Source organism: Maniola jurtina, chromosome 8, assembly GCF_905333055.1.
Source record: "Maniola jurtina chromosome 8, ilManJurt1.1, whole genome shotgun sequence".
NCBI classification, from domain to species: domain Eukaryota; kingdom Metazoa; phylum Arthropoda; class Insecta; order Lepidoptera; family Nymphalidae; genus Maniola; species Maniola jurtina.
This window is the reverse complement of record NC_060036.1, coordinates 9,838,695-9,862,261: the sequence shown is the minus strand read 5'-3', so window position 1 is coordinate 9,862,261 and position 23,567 is coordinate 9,838,695. Positions and strand designations below refer to the sequence as shown.

The 23,567-nt window shown below is 36.7% G+C and overlaps 1 protein-coding gene across 3 annotated transcripts in view; it reads left to right on the top strand.

The window, feature by feature from the left end:
- Positions 1-717: 717 nt before the first annotated feature.
- The window catches only part of LOC123867542 (nuclear factor NF-kappa-B p100 subunit-like), a 38,531-nt gene continuing 15,681 nt past the window's right edge, over positions 718-23,567 (top strand). The window contains exons 1-22 of one of the 3 annotated variants that reach the window (XM_045909619.1): positions 718-1,134; positions 2,037-2,179; positions 2,536-2,681; positions 4,382-4,490; positions 9,382-9,514; positions 10,194-10,298; positions 11,541-11,652; positions 12,214-12,401; positions 12,837-12,889; positions 13,045-13,113; positions 13,437-13,686; positions 13,954-13,997; positions 14,091-14,150; positions 14,276-14,398; positions 16,961-17,070; positions 18,028-18,203; positions 18,557-18,694; positions 19,117-19,295; positions 20,028-20,138; positions 20,502-20,663; positions 21,323-21,493; positions 22,133-22,241. In XM_045909619.1, coding sequence (XP_045765575.1) covers positions 984-1,134; positions 2,037-2,179; positions 2,536-2,681; positions 4,382-4,490; positions 9,382-9,514; positions 10,194-10,298; positions 11,541-11,652; positions 12,214-12,401; positions 12,837-12,889; positions 13,045-13,113; positions 13,437-13,686; positions 13,954-13,997; positions 14,091-14,150; positions 14,276-14,398; positions 16,961-17,070; positions 18,028-18,203; positions 18,557-18,694; positions 19,117-19,295; positions 20,028-20,138; positions 20,502-20,663; positions 21,323-21,493; positions 22,133-22,234 — 2,835 coding nt within the window. In that variant the 5' untranslated portion in view covers positions 718-983 and the 3' untranslated portion in view covers positions 22,235-22,241. Of the gene's footprint in view, positions 1,135-2,036; positions 2,180-2,535; positions 2,682-4,381; positions 4,491-9,249; positions 9,295-9,381; positions 9,515-10,193; positions 10,299-11,540; positions 11,653-12,213; positions 12,402-12,836; positions 12,890-13,044; positions 13,114-13,436; positions 13,687-13,953; positions 13,998-14,090; positions 14,151-14,275; positions 14,399-16,960; positions 17,071-18,027; positions 18,204-18,556; positions 18,695-19,116; positions 19,296-20,027; positions 20,139-20,501; positions 20,664-21,322; positions 21,494-22,132; positions 23,041-23,567 lie in introns of those variants that run through there. The other 2 variants (XM_045909618.1, XM_045909620.1) reach the window with 2 other exon arrangements.

Below are 23,567 nucleotides of genomic sequence, written 5' to 3'. Positions count from 1 at the left end.
CAAACAATAATCATATTCCTAAAATTTCCCCTGTGGTTGGCTAAAAAAAGAGATTTTACAATGTTTCATGCATGTTTACTAACGTTTACTAATTAATGAACAAACATACAGAATAATAAAGACGTAATATTAGTGATTACGCCTAGACACTAGTGTGAGTGTGATAGCAGCAACAACTCGGGGATTTTTGTGACTCACGTTTATCAAAAACGCTTGGTTCTTCCCCGTTGCATGCTACGTCACCACAAGCCTTGAACTTATCTAAATGTGTTTCTATCGTCAATAGTTACCCTAAATTAGGGCAAAAATTATAGCTAACAAAATGCGTCAAAACCGACATCTATTCTACATATTACAATTTAAAATATGTAGGTCTATCTTTTAAAAATATACATTAATTAAACTATTTCTTTGTTTATTAAGTTATGTATTATATGCATTAGCCAATAATTTGTTTACAAATTGTTTTAAAATATATTAATATTATAAAGTGTCCAGAAAGCCACAAACAATGTCTGCTATAAGTTATTAGCTTTTTTTTAAATGGGCTATGCCAGAAGCCACTTCATTCAGCTCACCTTCCTTCCTTTTGTTTCACTATCGAAGTCGCTCCACTTTAATAATGTTTAGTACAATCACAAGTATGTGGGGTAATTTTTATACTTCTGTAGCAACACTAGTGAAGAAATGTCAAAGTTAAGTTGAGCATTGAATATTTTGTCTTTGTCAAACTAAATCAGCTGCTAAATCAGTGAAAAGTTTGATCGCTATGGTGCTAACCAAAACAATAAATAATATTTTCAAAGTAAATGATTATAGTGAAATCTACAGAATCCGTATAATTCTGTTACTTTGCATAGTTTGCATTGGTGTAATTTAGTTTTTAAATCATTGTCGCAACAAAAGGAAGTTTGTTTGTTTAAGTGATGTGCATTTATTAATGCTTATTATTTGAGGTGGAAATTGATATTGTAATATAAAAAATGTCAACAAGTGAAGCAGATTTAAGTGATTCTAATTTGGAATCGCCGTTTTCGCAATCGGACTCCCCGTATAGTTCGCCATCCCAACAAGTGCCACAACTTGCCAATTTCATATCAGAGTTATCATGTAAAGATACAATTCAAAAGAGAGGTGAGATTTAAACTTATCGTATTTATTAACTAGCCCTTTTAATAATCAAGACTTTTGTCAGCATTGCATCATCATTTTATATTCTATCTTGATAGCTGTAGTAATGCTTAGCTAGAACCCTAAGTAGATAATATTAATCCTCAATAGCTAAGGGTATAGTGGCCAAATTATTATCAAAAATTCTAGGTACAACCATACTCATTAGACTATTTATGTCATAGTAATAGAAATAGGTTAACCAGGCGATGACCTGAATCCTGTTGGAATTTTTTAAAATCCTTTCTTAGTGGGGTCTATATTGTAGAGACAACTTATGTGCAGGATTTCAAGTAAGCATCTAGATTCTACATTCTCATGATATCATGGCATATTATTGTAAACTGTACATTTGAAAAGAGCAACCGCCGAGTTTCTTGCTGGTTCTTCTCGGTAGGAACAGCATTCCGAACCAGTGGTAGATTATTTTGACGATTCGAAAGCACTTGTAAAAGTTTACTTGAATAAAAATGATTTGATTTGATTTGATTTGATTTGATCAGTCAGTAGGTTTTCCCTTTTCTAAATAGGCTTATCAACAGCTGTGAACTGGCAACCAGACATCCTATCTCAATTTTGATAGCTTTACAGGATTAAGGAAAACATTTGTTTCCTTCATCTAAATATTGATTGCAATAACTGCTACATACTCATGTAGGAGAGGCATTGCTCGTGTGCATGTTTTTTCAAATTTTTGTTTCAAACTAGATAACTGTTGTGAACCTTGACACTGCAGTGTACAGTGAATTTGTCTAAAATTTGAGATAAGACATTATGCCAGTTCACAGTCATTATATTAAATATAATGACACTTATGTTATGTTATGTTAGTAACCACAAATAACCACTGTTAAAAATGATTGCAGGCAATATGCCATATCTGCAGATTGTGGAGCAACCACAAAACCACTTCCGGTTTAGGTACAAAAGTGAAATGATTGGGACGCATGGCTGTCTTCTTGGAAAGTCCACATCGTCTAGCAAAACAAAAACCCATCCAACTGTAGAAGTGAGTTAATTTACTTAGTACATTTTGCAATTACATCCTTTACTACTAACACTAGTAAAACCACAACTAGTAACACTCCTAAGACTTAAAGGAAAGGTTTCTATTTTTTTTTTTATGAATTTATATGTACTGAATTTCTTAGAATTTTTGTGTAGATCTGTGTGATACTTTTTCTTCAACAAACTGCTTTCTTTCAACAAAATCCCATAACATTTTATTTAACTTTATTCTTTAAAATAATCAGTAATAGGTTATTTATTACTTGAATTAAACTCTTCTCATTCCAGAGGAGACAACACACTTCACAAAAAAAAAAACTTAACATATGTCTTTAAATGTACTGTAACTATTTTTAGTTATGTAACTTCCACGGGAAAGCACTGTTAAGATGCAGATTGGTAAGACATGATGCAGATGAAGAACATCCTCACCGGTTGCTGGAAGATGACCAGGACCGAGATGTGACGGGTGTTCTGCCTCAACGTGGGAGCTACAGAGTAGCGTATGTACATTTTGCTTATTTTATTTTCTCACTAGCCGATGCCCGCGACTTCGCCCATGTGGATTTAGGTTTTTCGAAATCCCGTGGGAAATCTTTAATTTTCCGGGATAAAAAGTAACCTATGTGCTAATCCAGGGTATTATCTATCTCCATTCCAAATTTCAACCAAATCCGCCCAGTAGTTTTCCATGAAGAAGTAACAAACATACACTCACACATACACACAAACTTTCGCCCTTATTAGTGTGATGTGATTTAAAGCTGTTGGTTGGGCATTTGGCTACAATATAAATGAATGTATAATGTGGGAAAAAGTGTAGACAGGTGATTTTTTTCTTAGGTACAATTTAGTTTATGCATACTGATATTATAAATGCAAAAGTGTGTCTGTCTGTTTGTATGCTAGCTTTTCACGGCCCATCTTGTTTGATCAATTTTGATGAGTACAGAGATAGCTTGCATCCTGGGGTCCGGGATGGACATAGGCTATTTTTTATCTCGAAAAATCATTGAATTATTGTGCACAAAATCAGAGCTTACACAGGATTTTGAAGAAACCAATTCTGTGTGAATGAAGTCGCTGACATTATTTATTTGGTATATAAATAGTTTGCAACCTATATTCAGATCACCTAGTGCATTATACCTCAATATATGGTTATAGGCTTATGGATATGGATGTAGGATTTTTGTTCCAGAAAATTGAAGAGTTCCCTTGGGATATTTAAAAAATCCACACGGGCAAAGTCACAGGTATCTTCTAGTATCTAGTTAAAGACCTATATCAGCTTTGTCTACATAGATTAAAGTTATATAAAGATCTCATCAGAATTTTTCAAAATTATTATGGAGGGAACCACAGACACAGTTCATGACGTTTAGACAACTTCGAAAAAAAGGGTAAGCCTTCAACGTCACTGGCAGGCGTCAAATGTTAGTACATTTGATGCAGGTAGCCCTAGACTACCCCTATTTTTCCTTGATTTCATGTCACTAAAGCCTAATATCTATACTAATAATAAATAAAATTGGAGTGTCTGTCTGTAATTTCGAAATAACTACCGCATATTAAGGTCATATGGTTATTTGAACGATACTATAACTGAATCACACGTTTTTAAAATTTTTGTCTGTCTGTCTGTCTGTCTGTCTGTCTGTCTGTCTGTCTGTTTGAAAAGGCTAATCTTGGGAACGGCTGAACCGATTTTGACGGGATTTTCACAGACAAGTAGAGAATTGACCAGGGAGTAACATAGGCTACTTTTTTAACCGACTTTCAAAAAGGGAGTTGTGTTTTTATACCTATGTAGACCGAAATCTCCGAGATTTCTGAACCGATTTGCGTCATTTCTTTTTTAATCTATAGAGGAACTTTGCGACATTGTTTCATAAAAAATTTGGAGTCCAACTCCTCAATCCTGATGCTGCAAGGGATCTGACCAACCCACGCGGGCGAAGCTGCGGGCATCAGCTAGTTTGACATATTGTGGATTCAGGATCAAACCGAGAGTTCCCTCACTCTAGTTCACTCTGCCACAGATGCCTTGTTTCTCTTATCTATGGAGAGAACCTACATGCTATCAAGCCTCTAGACCCAACTATTTGAGCTGTATGTTGATATGTCAGTCAGTCAGTAATACTAATAAGTAAAAACTTGTAGTTCCATGGTCCACCCTGTTTAGTTACCTGTTTTGTTACAGGTTTAGTGGTATAGGTATAATTCATACTGCCAAAAAAGATGTCGCAGCACTTTTGTATCAAAAATATATGCAAGATAAACATGGAAGCGGATCTATGAATGAAAATGGGGTAAATATTTCTTTTAATTTTTTTCTTGTAATTTTTTTAATTATGTAATTACATGCTAGTAATCTCTACGTCTCTACGGAAAGAAATTAGTATAGCGCTCTCTCTGTTATACAAAAGATTCCATACAAAAGATAGAGGCAAAAATCTTAAGCTGAGATTTATAGAGTGTACTTTGACTTTGCTCAGACTTAAGTTTCAGTTAAAACGAGACAGATTTATGCCAGTGATATAACGCTGTCTCGTTTTAACAGTGTCTTAAGTCTAAGCTAATTCAGAGTGCACTCTATAAATCTCAGCCTCAGTGAATGCTAACTATTTTGAATCGCCAACCAATAACAAACGAAAATGTTTTTGAAAACATGTTCTAACTTATTTTTATGGATAAGATTATGGGCAAAGAATCCTGACCCATTTGATTTACCTAGTTTTTGTTTTGTTTGCTTTATGTATAAAAAACCGACCAAGTGCGAGTCAGACCCGCACACCGAGGGCTCCGTATACGCCGTATTTTTTCCGTCATTTTGCACGATATATCAAAAACTATTATGCATAAACATAATATGTGTAGTGTATAATAATAATAAATAATTATTATAAAAGAGATTTACCATCATTCAAAAAATTTGGAACTATTATATGCACACTGCCACACTTTTGTTATACTTACCGATATAGCATGTACACAGTCTTTATGTTATGGTTTGATAAGAGCCTTCTGTGAATCATTTTGTTTGCACAAGGGTACCTAATAAAAGTAACAACTTTATTTTATCTGTTGTAATGAACGCACAAAAAATGGTTGTTTAAATTTTTTTTTTTAAATATGTTGGTTTTGTTCCGCTTGTTTTTTTTTTGTATCAAAATTTGGTACCCAGGTAGCTTGCGTCCCTGTAATCGACATAGGCAAGTTTTTATCCTGGAAAATCAAACAGTTCCCACGGGATTTTTAAAAACCTAAATCCACGCGGTCGAAGTCGCAGGCATCCTCTAGTATTTAATAAATAATTAGTAAATATGATGATAGTTTGTTCAAGATGTCGGGAGAAATCAAGCCGACAGTTATCCTTTTAACCCCCGACCCTGTGTATCTGTGTGTCTGTCTGTGGCATCGTAGCACCTAAACTAATGAACCGATTTTAATTTAGTTTTTTTTTTATTTGAAAGGTGGCTTGATCGAGAGTGTTCTTAGCGATAATCCAAGAAAATCGGTTCAGCGGTTTGAAAGTTATCAGCTCTTTTCTAGTTACTGTAACCTTCAATTGTGGGGGGTGTTATAAATTTTTAATTTACACTTGTGAAAAGCCAGCCGAAGCCAGGGCGGGTCGCTAGTGAATAAATAAATGCTTCGGTTTTAAAAGGCGTCACGCGTCACGTGTCAAAGTTCAGGAGTGTAAGCGAAATGAGACCATAGTCCATACCCAAAACCTCTTCAATGTTTGTTCTTGACATTCCAAACGGGTAAAGTGCGTGCCACTTGACACCAGAGCTGAATACCTACCTACATTGGTACCTACCTACAACATATGTTTTGATACGTGAGACCAATTTATACGTTTTGGCATGTTTAGTATAGTTTCTTATGAATTATAGATTTGTATACCAGATACCTACCTACTAATACTTATAGTAGGTAATAGGTAGGCGGCTATTTTATAACAGGAATAAGGTATAACAAAGGCTTTCCGATTTGTGACAAATCTCATAAACTGACCTCAATTTGTCCTAGGTATCAGGAAATAAAACAACGAAAATTGACCTGTACAATATTATTTCTTGTTGATGGTCACATTTTTCAATTTTTTTTAATGGAGTGTGGAAAAAACTACAAAACTAAGGAACAGTCTTCTTAGAACAGATTTTTCCTTTAGACTTTTCGCTCTATATGTATAAAAAAACACCCTATTTACTTAACCATTGACGGATGTGAGCAAATTGCACCGAGGTGGGCGTGTTAATAGTGTACCTACATAGTAGTACCTATAGGTACTACCCTACACAGTAAACAAACAGAGACTAATGTTATTCAGTGAACGATTAATAAAAGATCCTACCTACTTAAGAGATCAGTTATTCTTCGACCTTCGTATATCTAATTCATGTGCCTAAACGTTGGGTGTTAAGTAGGTACGAGGGGTGGCTGAAAAGTTCTGAGCCTAGGGCATTAAAAGTCTAGATAAAAATCTAAATAAAATTTATTTTTCAATATAGTCCCCATGGACTTCAATGCACTTTTGACATCTTTTATAGAGGGCTTGTATCCCTGAAAAAAAATAAGCCGCGTCTTTAGCTTGAAAATGTTCATTTACGGCCGCCTTCATCTCTTCATCATCTCCAAATCTTCGTCCCCGAAGGTCCTTTTTCAAATTTTTAAATAGAAAATAGTCGCTAGGGGCCAGATCTGGACTATAGGGAGGGTGGTTCACTTCATCGAATCCAGTTTCTCGCAAGGCTTGCCTCGCAATGCGCGCTGTGTGAACCGGCGCATTGTCTTGCAGAAACAAAATTCCTTTGCTGATTTTGCCTCTTCTTTTTTCAACAATGGCTTCGCGAACTTTTTTCAAAAGCCCTGCATAATACTCTGCATTCATCGTAGTTTTTTTTTGGAGGTAATCTATGAGTAAAACTCCTTCGCAATCCCAAAAAATGGTGGCCATGAGTTTGGAAGCCGATTTTTCCACCTTGAACTTCTTCGGCGGCTTTTCCCCCTTCTCTATCCATTGCATTGACTCTTGTTTCGACTCCGGGTCGTATTGTCGGATCCACGTTTCATCAACGGTGACAATACGAGTGCAAATTTCCTCCAAATTGTCCTTGCACAGGTCTATAAATTCTTCGGAAGTTTCAACTCGTCGCTGCTTGTCCAGTGGCGTGAGCATTTTAGGCACCCAACGCGCACTGACTTTATTCATATGCAAATGATTATGCATAATGTCTCCAACTCGTTCCTTACTGATGCTCAGCTCTTCTGCTATCTGCCACAATTTTACTCGCCGATCGTCCAGTACAATTTTTTTTACTTTTTCGATGTTTTCATCAGTGACTGCGGTGTTCGGCCGGCCCGAGCGGGGGTCGTCTTCCAGAGTCTCTCGGCCTTGTTGGAATAGGCGTGTCCATCGTTTAACCGTGGCTGACGACGGTCCAGATTCTCCGTATACACTAGACATTTCTTCAAAAATTTCTTTTGCTGTTTTCCCCTTTTTTACGAGGAATTTTATGACGGCGCGATGTTCCAATTTCGTTAACTGCAGCGATGACTCAGACATGTTGATGTTCACGGTTCAATTACTCAAAGCTTAATGAAGCTAATGACATGAAACTTTTCTTATATAGTGGGTAGATGTCGCTCAACTAGTGACCCGCCGGATGAGTAATTAGCACGAATGCAAGTGCCTTAGGCTCAGAACTTTTCAGCCACCCCTCGTACATACGATTAACGCTTGGACTAGCGAAATACATTTCAAGAATCCCAATAGAGGGGGGATCTATATAATAATCTATATAGGGATCTATAGGGTCAAGGGAAGATGCACCTATTAATGAGCAATAAATCTACATGATATACATTAAAGAAACCCTTATATCATCACTTGGTTGTCTGTCTGCCTGTGTCTATCTGTCTGCCTTTCGGTCTGTTTGACGTGTGTCAAGAAAACCTAACGGTACTTCCCGTTGACCTAGAATCATGTTTGGCACGTAGGTAGATCTTATAGCAGCAATAAAGGAACAAGTGTAAATTAAAAATTTATAACACCCCCGACAAGTGAAGCTTACAGTAACTAGAAAAGAGCTGATAACTTTTAAACGGCTGAACCGATTTTCTTAGATTATAGCTAAGAACACTCTCGATCAAGCCATCTTTCAAACAAAAAAAAAACTAAATTAAAATCGGTACAATAGTTTAGGAGCTACGATGCCACAGACAGATACACACGTCAAACTTATAACACCCCTCTTTTTAGGTAAAAATTCGGAAACCGTGAATTTGTGGTTACATTACATCACAAAAAAATTAAAATCTGTTCATGAACAAATAATTAGTATTTATTTTATTTATTTGGGACAGTAAACAATTACATATAATGTATTAAAACTATAAATTAAATCTATCGTACAATAATGGTAAATATGTAATCAACTACACTATCCACAGTACAGTCCTACATATCAATTTTCAAAGTAGGATAACAAAATTATATAAAAGAGCTTTAACTGCACATTCCAAAACAGATTTTTTTAATGCATAATAGTTTTTCATTTATCCTGCAAAATGTCGAAAAAATACCCGAGTACGGAACCCTCGGCGCGCGAGTCTGACTCGCACTTGGCCGGTTTTTATTGTTTGGTATATGTTTCATCCAATCGCAAATCTGTACTTTATGAAGATTCAAATTATTGTAACCGCTTAAAAAGCTCGTTCCGCTTTAAACTTTTTCTTTAAATTTGAAAATCGAAACTCTGGTTATGTTCACGATAACTCCGATTTACAAACGATCCTGTAATCTTTCGAAGCTCCGGAGTTACACCAAAACCGGAATTCCGGAGCTTAGCTCTACTACGGGTACGGAACCCTAAAATGGTGAAAATTCCAATTTTAAACAAATTACATGTTTACAATGAAAAAATTACAAGTGCAAGCCATGTTCGTAAAAAAATATGCTACACAATGTAACGCCATGGTGGATATTTCAGCTAATATTGACGACTTGTTGCAATTAACAGCTTTTAACTTGTATTGTAAATTGTTAGTATTGCGGATAACTGCTTAGGCTACGGTCGTTCGTTGTCCTTGCGATAACATAAATCGGTCGGCATTAAAAAAATACCTAGTTTAACATGTACTTTTGTAGAGGATGCGGTATGTATAATATTATTGTCATTTATTTGTTTATAGATTCGCCTAATGTGCGAAAATAGCGCGAAAAATATCAACTTAAATATCGTTCGGCTAAAATTCAGCGCCCACGATTTGAACACGGATAAAGAGATTTGCCCACCGGTGTTCTCTGAACCCATTCACAATATGAGTAAGTTGTTTTGATTAAGTTACAAAGTTTATGCTTCTGAGTAATCATAATAAATGTCGTAAATGAACCTTACATAAACATAATGTAGTTGTATTAGTTCCTAGTATTTCAATAAATAAATAGGTCAAGTTACATATATTTTAATGCACATTAAGTTGTTCTTTGTTAATATGATGATTTTGTATGAAGATGTGATTTTAATTTACCAAACGAGACATGATATAAAGTGACTTGTCCTGACTAACTGACTGATCGATCTATTAAGTATCAGCACAAACCGCTGTGGTTAGAAACTACTCATTAGAAAGGATTTTTAGAAATTCCACTAGGTATTAGATAGGAGATGGCAGTTTGTATGAAAGACTGTCATTTATCAAGGTACATAACATAAGTGTCTATTAAAATTGTTATTTGGGGTTTTGGTAAAAAAAAAACGTGTTTCAAGGTATTTAATAATTTCACACTCTCATCGATTTTTACAAATGCTCTCGGTCAAAGCCGCGCCCCGGCTTTTATTAAATATATAATAAATTCCCACGGGATAGGATATAAAGAGGATTGATATTTTTGCCCAGCGAAGTCGTGGGCGATCGCTTGTTTATGATAATAATAATAATATATAGTTGTTAATAACCTGTGTCTAATAAATAAAACACCTTAATCTAAATTTTTTTTACAGAGAGTGCGGCTACAAATGATTTAAAGATATGCCGAATGAGTCGATGTTACGGCCGGCCCCAGGGTAGCGATGACGTCTTCATACTTGTAGAAAAAGTTAATAAAAGTAAGTTTAATTTTTTACTGTTTCATACTCAAAATTAATAACCGGTGAAATGTCAAAACTGGCATAGGGTAGCGTTTCGTAATCATGCTTATACAAAAATCTTCTTACGGCGCGGTATATTTACAAAGGAAGTATGGATTTCAGTTTTTGAAAATCCTGTGGAAACTCTTTGAAGTTTCCTAATACATGTCCGCCCCTGGAATGCAAACTATATCTGCACTCGTCAAAATCGCTTAAAAGTATGGGCCGTGAAAAGCTAGTAGACAAACAGACAGACACACTTTCGCATTTGTAATATTAGTATAGATTTAGAATAATTTTACAGTAGTGTAATGTAAAAACGAATCATTAAGTTCGATAAACGAAAAACTGAACGAGGTAGGTACAGCAAAAGAAACTATATAAGAGCGGTTACGCACTGCATCCGATCCGAATCCAAATATATAAATGCTAAAGCATGCTTGTTATAGAAAAAATCTTTATGTATGCAAAGTATCGTACTTAATATAAAAATATCTTTGTTAACTGTAATTTTCAAGTGACTATTGGCAGATAAAGTTCATTGATTTTCCTATTTTTATTTCGAAGGCATTACCTAAGGATTATAAATTATATTTTTTATTTTGTTTATATTATTTTTTTATACTGATTTTGTGATAATGTCCAATACATAAAAAGTTAAAGCTAATATGCAATTAAGCTAATCACTGAAGTTATTAACAAAAGCTATTATTTTATTAATCACTCAATCCCTAAATACTAGTATGTATCAATTAAACCAGCTTATGATGCATTTTTAGTGATATTTACTAACAAATAATTAATTGGTAAAATAAAATTAAAAGCCATTCTTTACAGACTGTTTGTAAAAGACTAGGTACAGCGTTTTGTAGAGTTTAGAATAGAATAGAATAATATATTTTTAGTATACAACCTAGATATCCTGGATCTAGTATACAAAGAGAGCTCCTAATATTAACCATCATGCAAAAGATAACAGGCAAAACACACGGTACAGGCAAAAGCCATAAGTCGTTTAGCACCTCAATGATCATACTCGCGTGACACGGTTATGCACATGTGTTTGCTGTGTGTGGCGTGTCTATAGAAAAAGGTCATAAGTGCGACAGCTTTTTGATGCAATAGTTTCGCGGAATTGCTACTCGAATTCAGAGGCCGACTGTACATTGGCCCTCAGAGCAGCCACTGCAGAAATATTATGATTTTTTAAAATTCTTTCAGAAAACATAATGATCAGATTTTTCGAATTGGATGAGAGAGGTGAACGTACCTGGACGGCCACAGGAACGTTTTTGCAAAGCGACGTGCATCATCAATATGCGATTGTTTTCAGGTATGTATTGAAGGGTGTCGACGGGACTAAGGTTGAAATCTATAGAGTGCACTTTGGCCTTGCTTAAACTAAGTTTCAGTTAAAGCGAGACAGATTTATGCAAGCGGTATAACGCTGTCTCGTTTTAAATTTCAAAATGCATGCATATAAAAAAAAAAGTGTTATTTCTTGTACGATATTATGGAACTCTTGTGTGTGCACTTGACCGATTTTTATATGTTACTAGTTGAGCATTGGTTGGAGCAATTAAATCATAGAATATAAGCGTGTCATAAAAGTAATTTTTATTTTTTATTTGTTTGTATGGTATTCATAACTTTTTACAGAGACCCCCAACTCTAAACTTGCTTGTTATGAATTTAATATTCTCCAGAATTGGAGGTCAGTCAGTCAGACCCAAGGCCTGGAGCGGACCGCCCCCTGCACTCCACCCTAGTCCGAAATCTGTCAAATGACAGTATAACAGATGGATAAATTTCGGGATTTCATATTTCCATTACAATTTTGGGTTTTACGTAACTCCGGTGTCACGTTTTTTATTTATTTTTTGTTAAATTACAGGACACCACAGTACAGGGACCCGCAAACCGCAAAAGATGTTACAGTTTATATTGAGCTAGTGCGACCGTCCGACGGGAGGACCAGTGAGCCCAAAGAGTTTACCTACAAGGCGGAAACTATTTATAAGCAAAACAAAAAAAGAAAAGCCAATAGTTATTCTTCATACTCATCCTTAGAGAGTGTATCAGGTAAGTTTTATATCCAACTAGTTTATGCCCGCGACTTCGTCCGCGTGGACTAGACAAATTTCGAACCCCTATTTTACCTTCTTAAGGGTTGAATTGTCAAAAAACCTTTCTTAGCTGATGTCTACGTAATAATAGCTATCTGTAAGCTTAGCCTGATCCATTCTGCGTCCATTAGTTTGAGCTGTGCGTTGATAGTCAACCAGCTTTTCCTTTTATTATATAGATTTAATTTGTTAAATTAAGTTAGTTTTGAATGTTTATTAATAAATAAATAGAATGCATCCATTATGGTAAGTTCATTAGTTAAAAAATATATAAAAATATATAAGCCTACTTTGTCGTATTAGTTTACAAATTGCGAAAAACCAAATTAAATTTGAAATTCGCGGGCAGACCCGTGTCATGCTCCTTAATTGAAAAATATTTTGATTTCAGGTGGTTCAGTGAAAAGTTACAAGGACGTGCCCATATCTGTAGAGTATGTTAATGTGAGTATTAACTATTAAGTAATATCAATAACCTATTTTATTAAACTTATCTAAGTCAAAGATTATAAAGCGAATACTAATAATATTTTAATTCCGAAGAGCTTACTAATAGGTTACATTTTAAGTTTGAATTAAAAAAGATGTTTTTTTTTCAGCAAAACAATAATTTCTTTAATAAAAATGAGGATGAATTAATGAAAGAAATTCCTGCGTTCACTATAAAAGTAAGTTAAGAGTTTTTCTATAGATTTAGGGTATTGCTGTCAATTTACTTGCTTAATGCCGTTATTTTTCTACAAAAAAGTGTCGGCTTCGACCAAAAACTACCGAACTATTACGATTTCATGACAGCGTGAAGCGACCTGCGGGGTCACAGGGTTTTGCTTACCATTTTAATTCGATTCGAACTATCGATTTAACTAAAAAGTTTGTCAAATGTTTACGATGTCACATCTATGTATTTCATACGAGCTGCCATACTAAGCGAGCGTTTTGACGTTTAATAAAAAGTCGCTGATTTGACTAGTAGTCATCATCCCTATTGTAGGTTCCCGAAATGCAGCAAGTGGCGCCGACGTCGGACTCCATGATGGCGGACGCAATCCTGTACGACATCGGCTCTGCACCGCTCGGCATGGAGCCGCCGCTCAAGCTCAGCCCCATGCTGGGCCAGCCCAACGTGCCCGCGCCGCCTGGCCCGCCCGAGCTGCAGTTGCACTCCTCGGAGATGGACCGCATCCTGGAGCGCAGCATCGAGCCCGAGGAGAAGAAACGCTTTTACGAGACTGACTTAAGTGGTAAATAGGACTGCCTCTCTATCGCAGATCTGCGGGGGTGGGCAACGATAGTTGTCGGTGAATCCCACCAATAGAATACTCCATTTTTAGGGATCCGTACCCGAAGGGTGCGAACAAGATCCTATTACTAAGACTCCGCTGTCCGTCTGTCTGTCGGTCAGACCGTATCTCCTGAACTGTAATAGGAAGGGAGATTTCTTGACCAAAACTGTAAACTATTATTGTTCTAAAATTTCATTGTGTGTTAATGTTTTTTTTTTTTTTCAGAATATTTTAAACAGTTCGATGGCAGTTTACCGGATATGAATGAGGTAAGAAAAATAAACTACAACATAACTTCAGTAGAATATATTTGTCAAAATATGTAGGAATAGTAAATGATATTATATTTCATTTTTTTTTAGCCAGGCGTTTTGGATATTCTCAAATGCTCAATGTTCGCAACGGATTCCGGCAGAGCGAAGGTATGTACTAAATTTTCTTTTCCCCTATTATCATGCTATCCTACCCTAAAATGTATTAAAATATAAAAATCCTTATATATTTATACCCCTAAATACATAAAAAAATTAGCTGCCTTTTTGTGTAGAATGTGAGAGATGCTACAAATGTGACAATAAAAGAAGAAAGTCCAAAACTCAATGCCAAAAAGATGAACGCTGGAGAATACTCTGCCGTTTATAAGTCGGAGGACGGCCAGGAAGTCAAAAAGGTGATAACTACACTGCTAATACTATTGTATTGTAACTGTCTTTGCTTGGTGTTGCTACTACCAGGTTTGGAAAAAACAGTTTAAAAAACAAGATATTTTTGTTCAAATTTGGTTTTTAATTTTATATTTTAAATAATGAATGTTAGCCCATGCTAATCATGACTAATACTCCCCTTTCCCCTCCAATTAAGCGTTAAGCTTGTGCCAGGAGTGGGTACGACAATAGTCCAACGGGTGGGGTTTGAACCTTCGACCTTTCGGAATTCAGTCCGCTCCTCAACCGTTGAGCTATCGAGGCTTAATTGTTTAAACTATACTGTTTAAAATATTTTTTGTTTAAAACAGTGCCAACCCCTATTAGCTGCTAACTGTGACATTTATTATCTGAGTATTGATTAAGTAACTATGATGCTATCACTGCAACCATAATCGTCATCTTAAGAACCGCCCTTATTGACTTTCATGTCATTCGATACAAGGTTAATTTAGTCAAAATGTAACTTTTTAGTTAAAAGAAATGATTGTGACAATTGCAGCAAAATCAAGTTACTTGATCTTACTACTTGATCTAATTATACATCTTCATTCACAGAACTATCTTAAATATCCAGTATTCATTTGTGCTAATTGCACTTTGCGAAGCGGTATCAAATTGTAGGATATAAAGAAATATACTTTCGTTGTTCATCTCATGTTACCATTTCATATTTTATTATTATTTGTTTGGACTTTTTGCGTTTTGTTTTTTATGTTTTAGAATAATTACTTATTGTTTTCTATTTTTTAAGTCTTTTTAATAATTATCACTTGAAATCTCATTTTTATTAACAAAGTAACAATTTTGTATAGAATAAAGAAAATTTTGTTTATTTCGGTCATATATTAGTGTAAAAATGGGCGTTTTTGTTTAGTAGTAAAACTAAACAATGTTTCAACTATTGTATAATTTTATCATTTATTTACTTAGAAGACTCATTTTTTTCTCTCAAATTGTGTATTTTTAATTTTTTATAAAATAAACTACGAAAGTTAAAAGACTTATTGATTGATATAACACCTCTCACCGATCATCACTCAAAGTCTTGCATAATATTTTTGTCCACCAGTAAAGCAACTTTGATTTTCACAGATAGAAAGTGGTCTATGTGCTAATCCAGGATCTGTTTCCATTCTAAATTTCAGCCAAATCCATCTTGTAGTTTTTGCGTGAAGGAGTAACAAACATACACGCACACATACGCAAACGCAAACTTTCTTCTTTATAATATTACTAGCTGATAAATAAAATTGAAATGTCTGCCTGTTTGAACGGGCTAATCTTCGGAATGGCTGAACCTATTTTGGCAGACAAGTAGAAGATTAACCAAGGATTAACATTTACTCCTACTTTACTAGCTACTTTTTTAACCGACTTAAAAAATAGAGGAGTTGTGTTTTTCTACCTATGTACAGTGATATCTCCGAGATTTCTGAACCGATTTTTTTTAATCGATAGAGGAACTTTGCGACATTGTTCCATATAAAATATAGATAACCAACTCCTCAATCCTGATCACGCGGGCGAAGCTGCTGGCATCATCTTGTCTATGTATATCACACTATCACACTAATATTATAAAGGAGAAAGTTTGTGTGTGTGTGTGTGTGTGTGTGTGTGTGTGTGTGTGTTTGTTACTCCTTCACGCAAAAACTACTGGACGGATTGGGCTGAAATTTAGAATGGAGATAGATTATACCCTGGATTAGCACATAGGCTACTTTTTATCCCGGAAAATCAAAGAGTTCCCACGGGAATTTTAAAAACCTACATCCACGCGAACGAAGTCGCGGGTATCAGCTAGTAAATACTAAACGCTTTACTATACCATTATCATCCGTGCCATTTAACATTCACACGTTTGGAAATATTAAGCACCAGTCTTTAACCTAACGGGCGTATTAGCAAACGCTGCGGGGTGGGTATGCACCGTCCTGTGCTGCGCAGTACGGAGCCGTCAACAAGAGGCAGGGACGGGCCGTGAGTTTGTGGGGTCCTGGGGTAGTACTACTTGGGGACCTGCCTAATTAATCAACTGAATGATAAAATAAACTATTTTGCTATTACCCCGAAAAGACGCATGAAGCCCATTCGACTGTGTTTGTGAGAAAAAACACCGAAAATGAATGGCGGGGAGTATATTATAATACTATAATATAGTAGTATACAACCAAAAACAGCAATTTTTTTTAGAATTCACAATACCTATGGTCCATTTTGTCAATCGGGGGCTGGGGCCCTGTATAGCCACAGGGCTCTGGGCTGCAGAAAAAAACCCCTTATAAAGATCCGCCCATGGCAAGAGGGTACGCAACATCTCGCTACGCTCCTCTCGCCATATCGACAGCTCCGTGCCTTGCAACGCTTGACGCTGCATAGCCGACCCGCAAACTTCCCGCCATCCCGTTGTTTAAAGACAACTTAAATATTTCCCATTCTCAACGAAAGCTAAGTTGTATAGTCTACCGTGTGGTATCACTTCGCACTGTGCAAGTTTTACAAATGCTGCGCGGATATATTTGTAGCTGGTGAAGGAGCTTTGCGAAATGATAAGAAACAAAACCACGTTTAAGAAGCAAGACGTCAGAAGAAAATTGGAAAGGCTATTCGAAATGCGATTGAGCAACGGAGATACGTAAGTTTTTAAAGTTTAATTATTTAGTTTAATTTCTACATGGTGCCCGCGACTGCGCCCGCGTGTGTTTAGATTTCAAAAAATCCCGTGGGAACTTTTTGATTTTCTGGGATAAGTATAGCCTAAACCTGTCTACGGGATCCAAGCTACTATACAAGCTATCCAAGCTCTGCAACAAACTACAGAAATCGGTTAAACGGATGAGCCGAGAAAGGATAACAGAAAGAAACACTATAATATTAGAATTAATTGTAATTATATAAAATAACTACCACCATCTCTGAAAATTATTAAATTGACCCATCGAAAGTATTTTTAAAAACCTAATTTAATCTTTTTTCGGACGTGTCTTGACGGCCACAAGCAGTTGTTCAATCGTAAAAATATCGGCCACAAGATTTTTAGCTTTAACAGGGCTCACTCCGTCACTCGTTTCCACTCGTTTCATACAATCGTAGTTCCAATTTCATTTGAATATTAAGCAACCAAAGTCCATGAAATTTTGCAGACATATTCTAGAAACTAATATCTGTGTCTGTGGTGTTTAAGATTTTTCTAAAAATATGTAGTTTTAAAATTACAGGGGCTCCAAGATTTGTATGAAAATTTTAAGACCGCGTAACTTTGAAACCGAATATTTTAACAGAAATCTGGAAAACCACAGACATAGATATTAGTTTCTAGAATATGTCTGCAAAATTTCATGGACTTAGGTTGCTTAATATTCAAATGAAATTGGAACTACGATTGTATGAAACTAGTGACGGAGAGAGCCCTCTTAAAATTTTGTTTCGAAATTCAAAATATTGAGGTTCAATTTTTAGTGGAATAACTTCACTTATGGCCTATAATTTTTTAAATCAAACGACTGTTTGTTGCTATCTAGACATTCTTTTTTTTTATTCTTCGGCTTTGATGGAGTAAAATTACAAAGCTATAACTATAATCCTTTTTCAGTTTTCTCCACATGACCCTATGCAGTAACCAGCCGAGTCTGGAATACATTGTGAAACTGATTCACAGTATGAAAATGACGAAACTATTGAATTTAAAAAACAATCAGATGCAAACCATCCTTCATCTTGCAATTAGTAATGATTCTCCAAAGCTCGTGTCGTTTTTGGTCGCAAAAGGTAATTTAGTACTTAATTACTAATAAGTTTATACCACTTTTATAAGTCGTATCAGCAAAATCTAACGCCCATGTACACCAATGAAATAAAGACCTTATTGCTCGATATTAAGATTTTAAACACAAGAACAACAGGAGCTCATGCTATCTCGCTCATAATTCGCACGTACAAAACAACGTATGCAACAACCAATAGCAGACGGACGCGCACTATGATTGGCTGAGATATTTTTGCTCCATTCAAAAATTACAACTTTTCTACTATTTATTTATCAACTTACAAATTTACTTTCGAGAATAAAGTAATTTTGATTACAGTGCCGTAAAGGACTTATTTGAGTTCCGTATTTGCAGGATGTAACCCAATGGAAGAAGCCCACGAAGGGAACAACGCAGTGCACTACGCGGTCATCTGCCAGACGTGCCTCGAACCCTTGCTGGAAGCCGTCGAGACCCATGGCGTCAGTTGCGATATCAACGCCTACAACAACGGTAACGCACACTCAATTCACAAAATCTTATTTTATCTATTTTATTTATTAGATTCAAATACCATTTGTAATAACATTCGTTTATACAAAGTGAAAATTGTCATGCATACACATGCATGCACAATTTTCTTGCATACGTTGTGCGTGCACTACCTAAATAATGCATTTGAGCAGGTTAACATGATAGGTTGCAAGTCCATGGCTTATCTACGGTTTTCTTATTCTTTTCACTGTGGAAACAGGGATAGCTTTCTCAATTTCTCGTTCAGTTAAAATTAGATAAAACTTTCTAGGTTTTCAACATTGACATTTTCAACATATTCTCTAAAAATGAGGGGATTTTATTTGCTGCCAAAAGATCCTCGTCGGATTGTACTATTGTAATCGATGCACGGATTTAACGATTTGATTCGTTGTAAACAGAGAAGCAGAGTCCGTTGCATTTGGCAGTGGTATACGCGTCCGCGGAGAGCGCCGCCACACTGCTGCGGCACGGCGCGAGCACGAACGCGCGCGACGCCAGCGGCCGCACGCCGCTGCACCTCGCCGCCACGGACGACTGCCTCGACGTGGCGCGCCTGCTGCTCGACGTCGTGCCGCCCGTGAGTTCATAGCCTAGCACTGCTCTCTATGCTCGCTCCGAATCGAGCGTGAGAGCACAATAAGAGAGTGTTACAATAAAACTTAAAACTAGCCTACTTACTGTACAAATCGTACCCGCGGAGGGTTTTCCACGAATCCCCATCAATGGGGATCGGTGAACTTTTCTTCCACATATTGTGAATTGTTGATTTGTAGAAAAAAAATTATAAATCCCCACTGACACTCTGTAGAGCTCCTGATGGGGATTTGTGAACTTCTTTTCCATATTGCTTTAAAATAAAATACAAACAACCCATATTATAATGTAATAAAAAAACCGGCCAAGTGCGACTCAGACTCGCGCACCGACGTTTCCGTACTCGGGTATTTTTTCCGACATTTTGCATAAATCAAAAACCAATGTACCTACATAAAAATAAATAAAAATCTGTTTTAGAATGTCTTTAGAATGTTAATGAATAAATAGTTATCTTATTTTGAAAATTGAAACACATTTTAACTTTCTTTTTGTGATGTAACCACAAATTCACATTTTTCGAATTTTCCTTTTACTTGTGATTCTAAGTCAACGGCAGGTACCCTAATAGGTTTTCTTGACAGACACGACACACGGACAAACAGACAGACAGACAACAAAGTGATCCTTCCGCGTAAGGGTTCTTTTTTTCTTTTCAGGTACCTGAAATGAAATTAAGTTCATAAAAAGAAGTAATTAAGTTTATATTTTGCAGAGCGACATTGACGTTGTGGACGGAAAAGGTTACACCGCGTTGCAAATAGTTTGCGACGGTCCAGTGAGGCCGAACACGCTCGAGATCGCTAAACTTCTGCTTGAGAAAAAAGTAAGTGATTATTATTAGGATATAGATATGACTAAGTAAAAAGAGCTCTGACCTTGATAAGTACTTTTTAATTTTTTTTAATTTACATGGCGTTAGATTATATTATTATTATTATTTATTGTTATAAGCAGCAACTCTGTAAAAATTTCAATGTTCATGTGAAGGAAATCGTGTGGAAACCTGCATGCCTGAGAGTTCTCCATGATGTTCCCAAAGGTGTGTAAAGTCTGCCAATCCGCACTTGGCCAGTAGTGTGGTAAACTATAGCCAAACCCCTTCTCACTTTGAGAGGAGACCCGTGCTCTGTAGTGAGCCGACCATGGGTTGATGATGAGAGATTGAGGTATTTGGTGTGGGTTGCAGGCGGACCCCATGAAGCACGAGGAGTACAACCAGCCGGCGTGGCGCCTGGCGCGCAGCAAGCCCGCGCTGCTGGCGCTGCTGCAGCGGCACGCCGACCTGCCGCCGTTCGACGACGACGTCAAGTCCGAGCCCGAGGACGACTTCGAGTCCGCGGACGAGGGCGTGAGTGTTACCGCGTCGATCCATTCTTATCCGACTGTTAGGAAGGTTATGTTTTTGACAAGTAGGAATGTATGTATATCCGCTCTATGTCCGCTCGTAACTCCCGATTTTGATAAATGATACGTCATTAAATTCGTTTTAGAAATTATAAAATTCCAAACTCTTGTCAGGAATTGAACCCGGAACCTCCCACTAATAAGACCAGGGCGTTTACCGCTGCGCCAGGGTGGTTGTCAAAAGTTAGTGACATGCTCATCTTAGCCCATTGGCCAGAGGTTCTATTTATGTATAAATCTTAGTTATTTATAGGAACCAGCTCTAGTGCACGCTTAACATAAAGTATCGACAGATTTGCAAGTGGCAGATACATTTTAATATCTTACATGGAATCTTTTTAACCCGAAAAATCAGTTTCCGCGAGATTTTACCTAAATTCACGCGGATAGTTTTGTATAAAATATATAACCTTACATTAACAGCACTAGTTTTAAAATTGTATTAGGTAAGTCTATAGTGTTCATTTATGAGGAGTGTATCTTTGTTGGTGTAGTTTTGTAGGTTAGCTTCAGTGCTGCGGCCTATGACGATGACGTCACAATGCTCCTGCTACATTTCCCCCCAGTACAAGTGTACATAGTCACAGGCGGTGTCGTCCGCAGGAGGTGGAGGGCGCGCTGGCGGAGCTGCCGCTGTACGTGGAGGAGCTGGCGGCGCTGCTGGACGAGCGGCGCGCGTGGCGCGAGCTGGCGCGGCGCCTCAGCAAGGAGTCGCTGCTGGCCTGGTACGGCGCCACGCCCAGCCCCACAAGGACCCTCCTCAACCACATCAAGGTATAACCATTACATTATACCCACATCCGCGAACTAGCGAGCCGCCTCAAAGGAGTCGGTGCTGGCCTGGTACCGCGCCACGCCCACTCCCACGAGGACCCTCCTCAACCACATATACGCATTACATTATATATAGCGATTACATTATAACCATATCCGCGAGTTGGCGCGTCCATAATAAACAGTGCGCGCAAAACAAGTCCAATCTGAAGTTGCAACCTGGCGGCTTGCCAGTCATAGATTAAACAATGCGCATTGTAAGTACGCTTCGTGTTCAGATTGGAATACTTATTTTGCGCTCTGTACCTACTGCAGGGTAGAAAACAGAGTTTTTCTTTGACTAGCAGCCTTCAGCCTTTTTAATTCATTATTGGGGCCTCTTCAGAGTTAAAAAGGAACACTTATAAACGATCACTTTGATGTCTGTCTGTCAAGACTTCTCAAGGGAATAGTAGCACAGGGTACTTTCCATTGACCTAGAATTATAGTAGCATTGTCCTAAAGCAAGCAAGTAAAGGGAAGAACCCTGAACTTATGGTTACATCGCAAAAAAAAATTAAAGTGTTATTTCTGGTACCACGCTAGGGAACCCTTCGTCTGCAAGTCAGGCTCCGAGTTAACCTAGTTTTATTATTTCAGGAGTGTGATGACAGCATCACTTCAAAGTCATTGGCGCTTTTACTAGACGACATTGGATATTTGGATGCGGCTATGATCGTAAGAAGATACCTCAACGATTGACACCACAGGCTCAAAATATTGTTGATATGGCAAAGTAATTATTGAATGGTAAAGCTCTAGTTTCCTCGGACAGCGGTGGCATCTCAGCGTCCGCTTTATCCGAGTAGTACGAGATAAGAACGACCTTAACCCTTCTGGTCACCAGATGAAACGTGCATTTTAGGGTTCCGGACCCCCGGTCCGACCGCTGTCTGTCAGAGGGCTGTCCCTCGTGAACCGTAATAGGCAAAGAGCTGATATTTTCACAAAATGTGTTTTCCTATTGCCGCTATAACACAAATACAAATAAATAATACAGCTAAATACAATTAACAAGTTATTTCTTGTATGGAACGCTTCGTGTGCGAGTCTCGCACTTGACCGATTTTTCCCACTTTATTTAATTTTCTCACTTATCTGATAACCAAACGAATTAAATATAATGCATTCAAAATAACAAAGGTTACTCGTTTCCTTGTTGTGACGTGTTAGCTAGAAAAATGTTTTGTTTCAGTACATGTTTTCAATGGATTTTGCAGGACAAATTTTCAATGATGAAAATATATTGATTTAAAATATATTTCTAGCTCGGACATCAAAACATGCCGGACATGATTTCCCGTTTTTTTTCATTGATTTTAGTTTCGTTGGTACAAAATTATACGCCAATGGAAAGCAGAAATCGTAATTTACAAGAAAATGTAGGGTTGCCTAAAGACAACTCTGTCCAAGAGTCATCAGTCAGGGTTACCGCGCCTTAAAGTTAGAGAATTCGAACATGTTTTTATGCTTGTCTGATAACCCAACAAATCTGATACCAATCGAGAGTAAGATAATGTAAATATCAATATTGCTATAGATGTTTCTTAAAAACACCTTTCATCTGGTTTTATTAGCATTACGTGTTATTATAACATTAGTTGGCGCTAATACGTCATATCTGCACGGACTATTATTGGAATACAGAGTTTATGAATGGTAAATTAATTTATAAGCATTACTATATTTGTAAATAATATATTTTTATACTATTGATGTGATAAATTGTTTCAACTTTTTAAGAAGCTGTAAAACGGTTAATACTTTATTTTTCTTAGATATTTAGTTAGTTAGATACTTAGTTTTACGAGTGACATTAATTCCAGTGACAAAATATTTTTATTGGTCATTACTTATATTAATTCAATATAATTTTATTTCTGATTGATTAATTTGCAACTTACGACATATTTTTACTTTTCAATGTTCACAATTTGTATTTATCTAAATATTTACAATCACTGCAGTGTGTGGACTCAAAAATTAAGTAAATTTATATTTTATAAATAAATATTGTTGAATAAAGTATATTGAA